At 35.0% G+C, this 14,548-nt stretch overlaps 2 protein-coding genes across 4 annotated transcripts in view; one reads left to right on the forward strand and one right to left on the reverse strand.

Annotated features, from left to right (window-relative positions):
• LOC108693455 overlaps positions 1-10,107 on the forward strand; it is a 46,633-nt gene extending 36,526 nt beyond the window's left edge. For 2 of the 3 annotated variants that reach the window (XM_018202412.1, XM_018202411.1), the window contains exons 2-13: positions 68-278; positions 939-1,466; positions 1,932-2,787; positions 3,229-4,116; positions 5,111-5,308; positions 6,996-7,180; positions 7,777-8,028; positions 8,107-8,268; positions 8,558-8,843; positions 8,931-9,162; positions 9,263-9,416; positions 9,725-10,107. In XM_018202412.1, coding sequence (XP_018057901.1) covers positions 117-278; positions 939-1,466; positions 1,932-2,787; positions 3,229-4,116; positions 5,111-5,308; positions 6,996-7,180; positions 7,777-8,028; positions 8,107-8,268; positions 8,558-8,843; positions 8,931-9,162; positions 9,263-9,416; positions 9,725-9,985 — 4,164 coding nt within the window. In that variant the 5' untranslated portion in view covers positions 68-116 and the 3' untranslated portion in view covers positions 9,986-10,107. The remainder of the gene's footprint in view (positions 1-67; positions 279-938; positions 1,467-1,931; positions 2,788-3,228; positions 4,117-5,110; positions 5,309-6,995; positions 7,181-7,776; positions 8,029-8,106; positions 8,269-8,557; positions 8,844-8,930; positions 9,163-9,262; positions 9,417-9,724) is intronic. The other variant, XM_018202413.1, reaches the window with a different exon arrangement.
• Positions 10,108-10,820: 713 nt separating this feature from the next.
• The window catches only part of LOC108693274 (transmembrane channel-like protein 3), a 19,202-nt gene continuing 15,474 nt past the window's right edge, over positions 10,821-14,548 (reverse strand). The window contains exons 12-18 of the mRNA XM_018202144.1: positions 14,060-14,269; positions 13,870-13,973; positions 13,484-13,779; positions 13,115-13,294; positions 12,837-12,957; positions 11,116-11,456; positions 10,821-10,980 (exon numbers count right to left, since the gene is read on the reverse strand). Of these exons, the coding sequence (XP_018057633.1) occupies positions 10,821-10,980; positions 11,116-11,456; positions 12,837-12,957; positions 13,115-13,294; positions 13,484-13,779; positions 13,870-13,973; positions 14,060-14,269 (1,412 nt within the window). The remainder of the gene's footprint in view (positions 10,981-11,115; positions 11,457-12,836; positions 12,958-13,114; positions 13,295-13,483; positions 13,780-13,869; positions 13,974-14,059; positions 14,270-14,548) is intronic.

The raw sequence follows: 14,548 nt of genomic DNA on the forward strand, positions 1-14,548 counted from the left end.
TACACCGTTTGATCGTTGCACCGGCTGAAGAATCGAATCGATTACTATTTCACCTCTTTCCTTTCAGAGTGATGATGTAACGGGGCTTTCGCTGTCGCTGTCGCGGTGAGGCAACAATGTCCACACAATGCAATCGCTTTGTGCAAAACGCCTGGAAGAAGGAGCTCTGCTCGAACTGTTTCAAACCGAAGGAGGAACATGCGCCGGCTGACGATATCTTGCGATTGAATGTCGAGAAGGCTTCCACGAATTTGAAGATTGATCATCTTCAGTTGCAGGTATAAACTTGTATATAATAATATATCATATGCTTGTGTATATATTATATACACAGTAAGTTTGTATTTAGGCGTAAATTTTCAATTAGATTATAGAAATATCACAACTACATTCAAAATATATTTTGTTTATGTACATTGCATATTTACAGCAATCAGCAGGAAAAACAGCTTTATAAACACTTTGCGTTATATTTGAATTATATTTTTAGATCCAGAGGAATGTAGTTCTATCTCAATTTTAGATTAAAAAAATATAATTGAATCACAACGCAGAGCGTTTATTAAACTTTTTTCTGTGAACACCATCAACACTTATAATTATTGTTGATTGCTTTTATATGATTTATATTATTTACCGTTTAGTTCAATTTATATATACACGGCACGCGCTATAATTAATATTTTATTCAAAAGATCGATATATCAAGTAGTCGATATTTTATATGAAGATAACACTCTCTAATCCTCTTCATATTAAAAATCATATTAAAACAACTTGTTTTCCGAGTTATTTGTATACCACGTAACTATCTAATTAAGGGGACATAATCATTAGTAATCAGGACGATTAAAAGATTTCCTATTTGTTTAGTTATACATTATAGATAGAAAAATCGCATTCCTTTCCTATTCGAATCAGATGATCGAATCTTGCAGAGTATTCTTCGTGACAAAACAGTTTGTCGAAAAGATCAACGAAAAAAGAACGTCGGTTTTCCCGAGTCTCTCACCGAGGTGATCGGTTATGGTGGCGATGACTTCTCTGACGGTGAGGAGGATAGGGATGGGATCCAGATCGACTCCTCTGCAAAATCGGAGGACTTGGTGCCAGACAGCGAGGAAGAACGTGCGTTATTCGACTTGACCCGCGCGAACACGAACTTCAATACGGTTACCGCAAATTTGACGAATGTCGAGACTAATAACAGTTCGCACGACGTTTCCAAGTCATCGACGGCGTCGCCTACCAAATCTTTCGCCTCATTGATGCTGGGTAAAATACAGAGAGACGCCGATGGTAGGAAAACGACTCTCTTGGTCTCTGTAACGCCTTTCGGTGGAGAAGAGTCCGTACCCACCGCCAAAAGACCAACCGATCGAAAGATCAACACAATTAACTTACAAACCAGTCCGTTTATTAGATTAAAATCCGGCGATGATGGATCATCGGATAATACTGTCGAAGTAAGTAAAACGAAAGCATAAAATAATTTAAATTTTATCGCGAAATTTTTTTTTATTAAAACATTTTATTTAATTAAATGAAAATTGAGTTATTCTTATTCTTGATCTTATAAACAAAATTGAATATTAGCAAGTTAAATATTATTAATTACAGCATATTTAAATGACATTGAAATGAATTATATGATATTGTACTTTCTGACAAAATATATATGTATTATTTTTTAATTCTTTCTTATCCAATATTATCCACTCAAAAGATACTATTGTATCTTTAATGATTTTGTAATAATTCTTATATTTACTGTTAGAAAAATTCAGTTTAGTACAATTTACATTAAGATTATTTAGATAAGAATATTATAAAGCAATATTATAAACAAACGTCATCAAATTTTACGAATTTAAATATCATTTTGCAAGCAAGAAGTTTTTCAATAGATATTTTTATATTAAATGTTAAAGGCCGCAAAGAAACTCAGTGGTGCAGAGCGGAATAAGATCGAAGAGCAAGAACAAAAATCTCCCCCAGAATTAGGGAAAATCGTAGATATGCCATTGATTACCTCTGCCAATATGATTTCTATTATGCGAAGAGAGACTACGGCGGATACTGTCAATACGGATACGGTGAAAAAGGTGGAAACAACAGCGCAGAAATACTTGTCCGTCTCTAAAGTTGACAAGAATAATGCTACAAGTGTCCCCCTTAACACCGTTTTAGCAAAGAAGACTGAAATCGAGACTTCATCAGAAATGTCTACGCAATCTGTGCTGAGTAATGACGTGGGAGAGAGCGTAAAGAGGACGATGACAAGTAAAAGCGATTGTGCGAAACAAGACCAAGGAAAAGAAGAGAGGGTCGAGCTTGTCTCGTTGACGCCTTTGAAGAACGAGGAGACACTAGAGAGTGATCGATCGATGAATGTCGACAATGGTAAGGAAGCTCCGTCGTCGCAGATACGCGAGGTCGAAGGAGAGTGCGAAGGTGCGGAACGGAAGAAATTCTGTTTCGACAGCAGTCGCGAGCTCGCGGGCGAACCGGACGGTAAAGCGGATGAGGAAGAAGTGACAGAACCACCAGCGTTGCCCACGAGTCCACCGCCGATAATAATCACAGAACCAAGGCCCTCTTTTTTACACGGTAGCGTCAATACAGACTTGAAGACAAAGCCCGCCGTACCGCAGAAACCAGCCACCTTTTCTGCGAAGACAAATCTAAACGATGGTCCATTTGCAGTGAGAAAAATATTCAACGGAGATTATGTATTACCGCCTCCCTCAGTCCAAACCGTCGCCAGTAGGTCCGCTCAAAGTCTAGGTGAGTCTAATGATTGGTTCTGAAATTAACAATTTAAAAAAAAACAAAAAATTGTTTGTTGAATTATTTATTTTTTTAATAATTTAAATGTTTGTCATATTTTATTCAATTTAAAATGGAAACGAAAATCATCGAAAGATTGCTTCTAATTATTGCATTACGTCCCATTGAAATTTTTTGAAGTCCCGAATCGTTTATGTTTGAAATAGATTTTAATATTCGAGAATAGAGAGGAAAATTATATCTCAAACTTTATGCTGATTAAAATTAATTGGTTTAAAAAAAGAAATTTACTGCCATATAAATATCGTTATAATGAAAATAATTTAAACAAATTTTTTTTAAATAGCTACGTCTTTTATTTTTTAGCTTTTTGAAAAAGTTTCCTTATGCAGAAATTCCCTTAACATCATTACGATGCGTCCTACTATCTCTTTCTAGGTATGCAGGATATGAGTTCTCGATGTTTAACGAAGAAGAACGTTACGAACGAGATTTTATCAGAACCCGATCAAGTCTCACCAACCATTACAACTCAAATCTCAGAATCTGGATATCCAGCAAAAACTCCGTTAAAATCCTCTCTCTCGCCGTTATTTACTTCCATAATCACACCGCCAGTTTTGAGAAATTATCCGATGAGTAACGGTGAAGAAATGGAAGATAATGTTATGCTAGACGAGGAATTTCCGGAAATTACTCCGGTTTCTGTCTCCACAATGGAGCTCATACGTTCGCCAAATAAGAGAAGGATCGCTCCGCGACCGCCGGAATCCATGGAGGATCTCATGCCAGTCTCCTCTCTATTTGCCAGGAATCCGGGAGCGACTCTGAAGTCTGATTCTCCAGTCGTTCGCGAAAAAGAGAAGCGAGAAAGATCATCCTCTTGCAGTCCGAAGTTTCGCAAAGCGGTTTGCGATCTACCGGACCCGACAAATGAGAGTGCCAAACAACCAATCGAGTCCGTGCCTAGGAGAACGATATCTCTCTCACAAGACAGCTTAACAACGGAGAAGGATGTGCGGGAAGAAAAGAAGAGAGGTAGAAACCGAAAAGGTTTCTCTCTCAAGAGATTCTTGAGAATGGGTACGAGGAAAGACATGGATGTGATTACCGGGCAAACGTCGGGCGCGAGGACCGACGAAATACCTTCGACGCCGCAACCGAAACCGCGATTAGAAATAATCCATCCTTTGGAATTGGACGGTGCCGCGGTTGAGGTAGTGGGAAATGATAGGACCATTGCCAGGATGAATGAGGACCAAACGGATTCCTGCGGTGCTAAAAATGATGGCTTGAGAATGGCACGATTGCCTCCATCAATTGCGGGTAAGTACTAAGTACTTAGTTCTTTGCGATAAAATGTAAGTATCTAAAAATTTAGCTAGATAGAGAAATTATTTTTTAACAAAATTATTTTCAAATCTGTATCTACCTAAATTTTTAAATACTGCAGCAAAATCGTTCTTTCCGTATATGAAAAAAATTGACATTTTAAATTATCAAAAGACGCGGAAGCGTATAAAAAAATATATATACAATACATAGGTACACATACATTATATGTAGATGCATTCAGTACTACAGCCACTCACTAAGCAATTAAGTAGCAATTTAATGTAATTGGTTGGATCTAAAGGTAAGAATTAATCACATTTGACCGCTATTTTAGTCGCTCAGTGAGCGATTATAGTACTGAATACATCCAATATATACGGTGTTCCAAAATAACCATTAAATATTTTATATACTGATAGAGTGGACTAAATTGAATCGAAAAGCCTCTATCATTGTAATTTTTCGCAATACTTAACAAGATATTAATTACCTACTAAAAATCGTCAAATATTAGTCTTCAATAATTTTTTATTCAAGTATTATCAATAAAAAAACAGCAACAGACAAAAATTATTTATTTTCTACTCATAGAGCTTTAAGAATTTAAAAAAAATTTTTCACTTTTTAGTACTGTATTTTCTTAATGGTAATTATTTTTATCAACATGAAAAAATGCAGTACTAAAAATTTCTGAAAAAATTCTCAGAACTCTATATAAGAAGAAAATAAACAATTCTTGTCTCTTGAGTTTTTTCTGTAAAGTTAAAGTATTTGAATAAAATATTATTGAAAACCAATATTCGGCAATTTTTATTAATTTATAACTTGTTAATTATTGCAAAAATTGTCAAATGGTAGAGGACTTTCCAACTCAGTTTAATCGGCTCTATCAGCATCGAAATATTTGGCGGTCATTCTGAGACATCCTGTATACGTGTACTTATACAAATGCAAGAAGAAAAGAAACATTACGTTGTTATTACAGCGAGACCTGGCAAACCACCCCCGCCGCCAAGGAATCAATCCCTCGAGGATTGGTCGAGATTGGATTTGGCGGATAAACCAGTCAGACCACCGCCACCTCGTGCAGAGATCAAATTGAACGTCGCTTCCAGAAATGACAAGACGTCGAAAGCCACTTGGAGGCCGTCGACGACCTCGGATTCAATTTACGCGAATCTGGGTAAGTTCAGGCCTATACAGTGTAACTGAGTTAATCGTCGCGACCATTCTCGATGTTAACAGCCATACTCACACGAATCCTCGCGTCAACCGCTTTTTAAAACGGGAGAGACGTCGCTTCGTTTGCGTGGGTACAGCGATTGAGCCACATGGTGATGTTTAACTTGCATCCTCGGGGAGAATAGATGATTTTTAACATTACACTTAACGAACTGCACGCGATTAAATTCTGCGCGTCGCACAGTTGGCCGGGTTATACTCGGAATTTTGAAACTGAAATATAATTTAGACAAATTCAAATTTCGATGATTATTCCCGATGATGGAAACGCGATATTATAAGATACAAATCATAAGGAAGGATTTGTAAGACCTATGGAAACTAAAATTATTCTTAGAAAGTCACAATATTCTGTGATACGTATTATATTAATAATAATGTTTCGTAATATTTACTGAAAGAAGAGTGTATTCCTATTCTTTCGGACAAGACTCGGCTTTTAAGCTCCGGTATCGTTTCACGTAATGTAATATTAAGCAATATCGATCGAAGGCTTATAGCTTTTTATTGTTGAGACACATGCTTTTGCAATGCAAGTTTCCGCGGTAAGATTACAATATAAAGTTTGAGAATGGCTGGTTAAATATAATGTTATTTGTGCTATTTGTTGTATTTGTCGACGAAATGCTTTTTGTAATAGTGTAAACTGTAAAAGACAAGAACTGTAATATCGAATATTTGTATCTGATGAATAAACGTATATTGTTTAAAAAGAAATTTAGAGTCTTGTTCTTTCCAATTATTCGGCTCTCTTAGTCATTCTTTCTCTTCGATCGCGCCGTCTCACATACGCCGTACGGTACATAATTCCCGATGCTGTGGCTTGTTCGTTGCACCTCCGCATCTTTCTGTCTCCTTCTTCTCTCATTAACGCGAACAACGGCGACGTCCATCGCGCCAACATAAGCGCGACTACTCAAGCATAAATCGCGCGCATATCCGCGTTCACGTCTCTCTCCGTTTTCTTCCTCTTTTTCTTTTTTTTTCCTCTTTCTGCAGTGGTTACGTAACGGTGCGTACCACGAGCAACGTTAGTCGAGGACTTCTCTAACCGACGCTGGGTGCAACTAACGCCGCACGCATTGCATGCACTGTGATGATCGATATCTTGTAAGGAGTCTTGTAAATTCAATTATAATTTAGCTATACATAATGTAAAGTCGAAGATTCCCACCCGTAGAAGGAAGAAAAGATGCCGTATGTGCTATGTTATTCGTCCCCCCCAATCCCAATGCCCGTTTTCGCTTGTAGCGTGATAGACGTTGCTCGAAAGCTTCGTCAACGGAAAGATGTATCCTCGCATGGTCCACGTTAGCCGCATCAACGCTTGAGTGCTCATAAAATCAGGTTTAGATCAGAGACTCTGTATTAGAGATTATTTGGATATTAAAAAAAAATAATTTTCATTAGCGATTAATCTACATACGTGGAGCCATGAGTGAACTAACGTCCATCGTATCGCTACGTCAAATTTGACTCTGCGTTGCGCGAATGTTCCTCCAGTAGTGTATCCCAGTAGTGTGTTAGGCGAACTATCTAAGCCCGGATAGCTAGCCCGTTTCGTTGACATGCCTTGTGTCTTGTGATACTAACCCGTGGCGCTTGACGATGGCGGATCGTGCCTGCAGCAGCGGAGGATGTTACAGGTGAGGTACGCAGTGCCCTGACACCCTCGAAACCCCAAAGAACTGCCAGCATGAGAGATCGAGCAATTTCCCAACCCGTCACGAAAAGGTCACTGGGTACGTCGGCTGAAGATCAGCACCGGGATTACGACAGGCTCGCCACTGCACGACCCACTTCCGAGTCACCGGTAAGAGAGGCTTTTCTACAAATCAGTCTGTCTAAAGCCGGCTCCAGACGACATACATGCAAAGATTGAATGTGAATCGATTACTATTATTGAACTGCAGCATGAAAATATTAATATGAACAATATTCACACGCTGCATCCAGTATTCTTTAATTCTTTATATATAAACGAATGTTCATAAATCTTATACGGAAAGATAAACAGCGAAAAGAAGATAATTGTTTTGTAATTGTTGCTGCAGTCATTTCCTGTACATATTTTTATTATCAAACGAAATAGGAAAAAAAAACGCTAAAGGGAAAGTGATGGATAATATCTTTAAAGGAAAGCAGATTGAAATAAACTTCACTTTTAGAATTTATATATAAAATTGGTAACATCAACGTCACATTTTTTTGTCAAAAATATGTCTGTGTTATTTTTTTCTTTTATTCATCAATAAAAAAAGATACAAGAGAATAATAATATAAGAATTCTCTAAAAATTCAAGAGAAAGAAATGGCAAGAAAATTTATATCCAGTGAAATATGCGCCATATCATTTGGAACCATCTCAATAGCGATTTGATAGTGCAGTAATTACTTGCATTTCAATAGATATCCAACGACAGTCATATGTACGAGTGCCTCTCGAGTTCGCCCGAGTGCGATTCGAATCTTGAGCTGCGACACGGAAGCGGGAACGGATTCCGCGCCGCATGTAAAAGGAAGTCCGACAGCAGTGCAATAATCGGGGAGTCAAAGGCTCATCATCAACTCTCGTTCGTGAGATCGATCTCATTGCCGTATTGTGGCAGCGAGACGGAGAGCGAACTTTACGCGCCGTATACCTTCTATACTGGTGACGAAGTACGCTTTCAGAGTTTATGTTTTTTCATTTTGTTCCCATTAAACATACCTTTTTAATCGAACGCTCGTGAACTCCAGGGCGCCGAGGAGGATCAAGATTGGAAAAACGCGGATGATGAGCTGAGGATGGGCCGCTTGAGGCAACGCCGGGGGCGCACTATCGTTCATCGAAGCCTCGAGGATAATTACGGCGCGGTGGTTGTGGCGAATCACGAAGCACTCGCCCAATTTCTTGAACAGGTTAGCTCTATATTGTAATTATTTACCGTTGTATGTTCTTGTTTGCCTGAAACCCATACAAACGAGTTTCTTCTCGATCTCTCGTGCACAGATTTTGTTATCCTCAATTTGTAGGAGTAGCTAGACTTTATGTCTTTACAGACTTTACCACAGAACTACTCAAGAAGAGTAGTTAATTTCCTTGAAGGAAATATTCTTAATGATATTTTAAATTCAAAATTCTTCATCTATTTGTTATGCAGCAATAAAATAATAAAAGGTGATTTTTTTTTTGACTACGTCTTTTCAGGAAAATCAAATTGTTCAGTTTCCTTCAAGTCTGCGTGCCCTTAAAAATGCGAATCCCCGATTGAAGCATTTTAACGTCGATACTTTGTTATCAGTCTCCATCGGTAGAAGAATATTTTGTCCTGCTACGTGGAATGATCAAAACGTCACTCTTTGCATAGCATTTGATTTAGCTATGCCTATGCCACAAAAGGATTTTTATTTAACACCTATAATAGAATTTGTAGATAAGGTGCCAAAAGAAATAATTGAAAAGGTTCAGCCTTCCAGAAACGAGGATGTCGAAGGTAAGTAATACATGTTGAAATTTCGCGACAAAAAAATATTAAAAAATATAAATTACTATATATTTAACAATAATTCTCTTGTTTTAGCTACAATTTCAATTCTTCCATGCCTGAATGTCATTACCATACAATCATTTGGAGCGATGTCGAAGGACATAAGTGGTGAGGGCGCGAGCAGAGAAACGTCGTTCGTTTTTCTTCAACTGGTCAACGCTCTGAAGAGTCTTCAAGCACGTGGAATCGAGGATGCAAGCAAATCTCTAAATGATGTTGTACTTTGCAGAGAGGATGTTTATTATCGACTGTACCTCCTCCAAGGGTTAGTATTTTCTCGTGTAATGACAACTTGACGCAGTATAATAATATAATCGTCGGATCTCCACGATCCCGTTATTCAATGTTTAACTTCCGTTTTGCAGGAGGTTAAACATAGATCCGAGCGAGGAGTCTAGTGAGGAACGGGTCTCTTTGTGCGAATGCGCTCTAATAGCACTGCAACAGTTGCATCTGACGGACGAACTACCTCTCATACAAGATTTACTGATACGTGAGAAAGCGGTTACACTCTCGCAGGTGAAAACTTATTTCTATTTGATTCTAATTCGCAGGACGTACAAATATTTCCAATTTAATTATAAATTTATTTTACCATGCCTACATACTTATATCTTTTTTAATTATTAAATTTGCATGTCTTTTTAAACTAATCAAAAAGCATATATAGCAATGTCTTGTTATTTGCATTTACATTGCTATTATATGTGTCTCATATTTGTACTTACTAAATTTACTAGTCTAGATTTACTAGACTAAATTTATTAGTCGCCAGCACAATCTGCATCCTTCGGATAAAATTACTATTTAATTCTTTTGGCAATTAGGTGAAATCCGTGTTGGAATTCTCATTGTGGGGCCCGGCCGATGTGCCACTTGGTGGTCCACGGGAAAGAGAAGTGGCGCTTCAAAGATGGCTCGACCTCGAACGAGCGAACGTACTTCACGCTCTCATCAAGACGAAAGCAGCGTTGACCGTTATAGATGAATATCAATTATTATTCTTGGTACGAACTACTGCTAAAATTATGAGTGAGGCATCCATGCTTCTCGATGAGCAGCGTAAGCGCTTGGCGCAAAGATGCTGATATATTCTGCGTCGTACATGACGATTTGTACAAATACTAACTATTTTGAAAAACTAATATTTATCGATAAGAAAAAATGTTATCCAAATGCAAAGATAATTTGTAACCAGTGTGCAATATAACATAACACAATTTTTTCCTTCATTTTTTAATTAATTAATTACAATTAATTTCCTCGATATTGATGGATTTTTTAAATGGTCGTTACGTAAGAATAATGTATAATTAATTTATACTAATGTGAGATTAAATCGTACGTTTGCTGGTGAGGAGAATATATTTTTGTACATGCAGGATATATTGATGTATAAATAATCTCGGAACATAGCTCAATGTTTATTTAATATAATGTCTGATAAGATAAAGGTATTAGGAATGTGCCAATGCTCAATCAAAATGTGATTTTGCGTGTACAGTGTGCGTTTCTATGAATCCGTCACAAATCCAAAAGTTTAGAGATAGCTGTTTCAGGTCTTCAGCAATGTGCGATAGTTATTTATAAATATTTATAGATATTTTACACACATATATTTGTAGAAATAAATGAATAATTACAAGGTGTTTACAAATTTTATTTTTCAGAAAATCTACAATCACATAAAAGCGCAATATATTATATGCTGTATTATATGTTTGAAGAATGAGATGATTAATACTAAATCTATATAATTCTATAATTCTAATCTATAATTCTAAAGATTCAAAAGATAATTCTCTTTTAATATTTTTTTATGAACTAGTACAAAACAGAATTCTGAGAAATCGCATTTCTCAGATCCTTACAAAATTATTATTTTCATTTTTTTTTTAAATAGTTTATATTACACTCAATTTGTTACGTTATCTCTTGATTGCCGTTTTCAGGGCCATCATCCAATTCAATGTTTGCGCAAACGTCGGATATTTTTTCTTCATTGTTTACTTGGATTTCTGGTATGATAACACTTTGTTTATTCGATGGTGAGTCCCAAGAACATCCAACCACGTTTGTCAATCTGCTTATGAAAATTATTTTTTATGCATAATTCAGCAACATATAAACATATTTTTAATTATGCAATCTATTCATTAGAAGCTTGCATAAAAAAGCTTGCCAATTTCATTTTTGCAATTAATTGTTATTATCATACCTTCTATTAGAAGATTTATCATTTGATATCAAACCATTCTGTTCTTCAACTCGTTGCTCGTTGTCATAATTGGACAGTACTTGATCCTGACCTGAATATTCTTCGGTGTCATTCATCAAATCTTTATTTTCAATTGTACCTACCACTGTATTCACGTTCCCAATTGAGATCTGTACATTTTCCTTTTGAACTGTTTCGGAATTTTGAGATATTTTGACCTGTGGCAACGCTGGAAGGATCTTTTTCCACTTCGATAGCGGAGCCTCAGCTACGGTATGCTTCTTCTCTGCTATTTTAAATAATTTTCGACGTTCTTCTGTACGCTCCTGTCGTAGTTGCATCTAAAACAACACATTTATATAATAAGTATAAAATTAATAATAATAATAACAATAATAATAAATAATAAATATTAGAAATAACAATTAAGCATAAAATATTAAACACAATTTAAAATATTATACACAATTTAATGAAGCTTTATACTCTATATACGCATATTCCCTTATACAGGATCCAAACCAACTACAGGAGTCGGCATGTACATATTTCTCATGAAAAATTGAGTCGAAAATGTTAATAGCAAAATGTTGAGATGTCAATAATTTTTGAATGATGAGCTTTCGAAACCACGGCGTGTAAAAAAGTTCGCACTGTCAAACGTGATGTAATCAAGCGGCCGGTCACGATCGCGTTTTGACGAATATCACTAAACGTCACGATGCTGAATGAATATTGAATAGAATCCGTGAAATCTCTATTATTAAATTATCTACTGCTGCATTCTTAAATTAATTTTAATTGACGAGGAGTAATTTCAATTGCAAATTCGATAAAACATTATTTAAAAATATGTGTTTTTGAAATATACATTTTAAATAATAAACAATTGTTAATAAATTAAATTAATATTAATTAAATCATCTAAATAAATAATATTAAAAACACCAGTCAACAAACATTTCCTTCTTTTCAAATAGTTCTGTCATAAACAATATTAGAAAAAATTTAATAATAATAAAATTACATTTTAATGTAATTTTTAGCAACAATACAGCTTATTATTTGCTTACTTCGATTCATTTATTGTAATACTTTCTTTTTTTCTTATATCGTTTCAATTCGGAATTTCGTTCATTTCATTTCATCAATATGAAATATTTATTTATATCAAATACAAATTTCAAATGTAAATTTTTTTCTAATATTGTTTATGACAGAACTATTTGAAAAAAAGTTTTGGAAATATTTGTCTTTACTATTATTTGTTCGGATAATTTAATTAATATTGATTTAATTTATTAATATTTGTTTATTACTTAAAATGTGTATTTTAAAAATACACAGTTCAGTTTTTAATTATATTTCATCGAATTTGCAATTGAAATTACCCGTCGTCAATTAAATTGAGCTCAATTTAAGAATACAGCAATAGATGTTAATAGAAATTTCATGGAAATTTCAATACTCATTCAACATGAATGAGTGACGTTTAACAATATCTGTCAAAACGCGATTGCAGTCGGTCATTTGATTGCACCGCGCCTACTAGCGCAAATTTTACACTCTATACACACACATAGTTGGATGGTTTCAAAACTCACTATTCAAAAACTATTGACATCTCAACATTTTGCTATTAACATTTTCGACTCAGTTTTTCATGAGGAACATACATGCCGGTTTCTGCGATTGGTCTGGATCACCTTGTATAGTTTTACCTTTAGATCGTTATTCGCTTCTCGCAAAGATCCAGTGAGAGATGCCATATAATAAATAATCAATGTCATGAGAACAATCAATGGTATTACTATACCAGGCGATGCAACGTAATCAAGAACTCTAAATCAGAATAAAGTTTGCAATAGATTATATAGATTGAGATGCATAATTATTTTGACTGTAATCAACAAAAGATAATCTAAATTTCAAATAAATTTGCATCGTAAAAGCAATCAAATAAATTTGCATCGTAAATGCTTTTATAAAGAGAACGTACCGTTGGATTATCTTCGGGAGCGAGTTTATCAAACTTTGCGTAGCTAAATTATAAATCTTTGAATAACCAGAAAATGGACCACAATAACACGAAGGTTCGACCCAGACTATAGCGTAAGCGACCGGCAATACGCACAAAAACAGCATAGTCAATAACAGCGCAAAGTAAAAATTGTTAGACCTATAATATGTAAAAATGATTGCAGCGAATAATTGTGGGTAAAAAAATATAGATAAATGCACATAGAACTAAAGGAAGAATTTAAATACAGTGCGTGATATTTAAACACGCTCGTTTTAATTATTTAATTTTGTTTGGTAAAAACTAGAAAAGTGTAACATAAAATTTTCACAAATAATGTATTTTAACCTGGACGCTCTGAAGACTACTTCGTGAGGTACATTGCATGTCAAAACCGCCCAAGAACGTAAATACATTAGAACACCAAGTTTAAAGAGATTCAGTGCCGTTAAACCAGGACTGAAGAACATTCCCATCCAAACCATGCCTTGATTGTTAACTAAATGGAGAATGTTTTCAGCTATTTTGAAGTCACCGTATTGCGGAAATTGTTTCTCTAAATCCCAGCACCAGAAATTGTTCATAAAACGCACGAAAACAGCGCGAAAGAAATCCATGTTGAGAGTGGCTAATATAGTGAGTATCTAATATAAATCATATTTAAAAAATGCATATAATAAACAATATTTATTGATCCCACTTTCGGATTTTGTAAAATTTGTTTTATATTTTACCAAATCCATGACAGTAAGCTTAGCAAGTTCTTGCCCAAACATAGTTTCCCAGCATTGACGCAGTCTTCTACGTGTCTTCAGATTTAGTTGTTCTAATCGTATATCTAAAAATAAATGTATCTAAATGTATATTTGTCAAAAATTGAAGAGAAATAACAAATTTGATTGAAAAAAAAACATTTTTTTTTACCTAAATTTTTCGCAGTACAAATCTTTTCAAAGCATGTGTCCACACAATTGTTTTTTGGGAGGGGAATCACATGTTTATTTGGTTGTAAAGTAGGAAATTGACTTTCCGAAATATGCGAAATTGTTGTCGTGTTTGTTACTGTAGATGTAATGTTAAATTTGCTAACAGATGACGTCTTACTGTCTGAAGTTGACGGAGTAATTATTATTCCTTTGGTAAAATCAAAATCAATAATTTTCGATGAATCTGCGATGATGACATACAATTGATTACTCGTTGTAAATTTAATATCAATTATTAATTAATTATTTAAGATAAAATAATTTCAAAGTGTATATTTCTAATATTTAAAAAAATTGCTCTTTCATTGTAAATGATTATACAAGTCAATCAATATACATATATATATTAGGTGTAGTAAAAATAAATCTATTATTTTTGCATGAAATTGAATGGAAAAATAATGGATTTTTTTTTACTACACCTAAT

This window comes from Atta colombica, unplaced genomic scaffold (genome assembly GCF_001594045.1).
Source record: "Atta colombica isolate Treedump-2 unplaced genomic scaffold, Acol1.0 scaffold9, whole genome shotgun sequence".
NCBI classification, from domain to species: domain Eukaryota; kingdom Metazoa; phylum Arthropoda; class Insecta; order Hymenoptera; family Formicidae; genus Atta; species Atta colombica.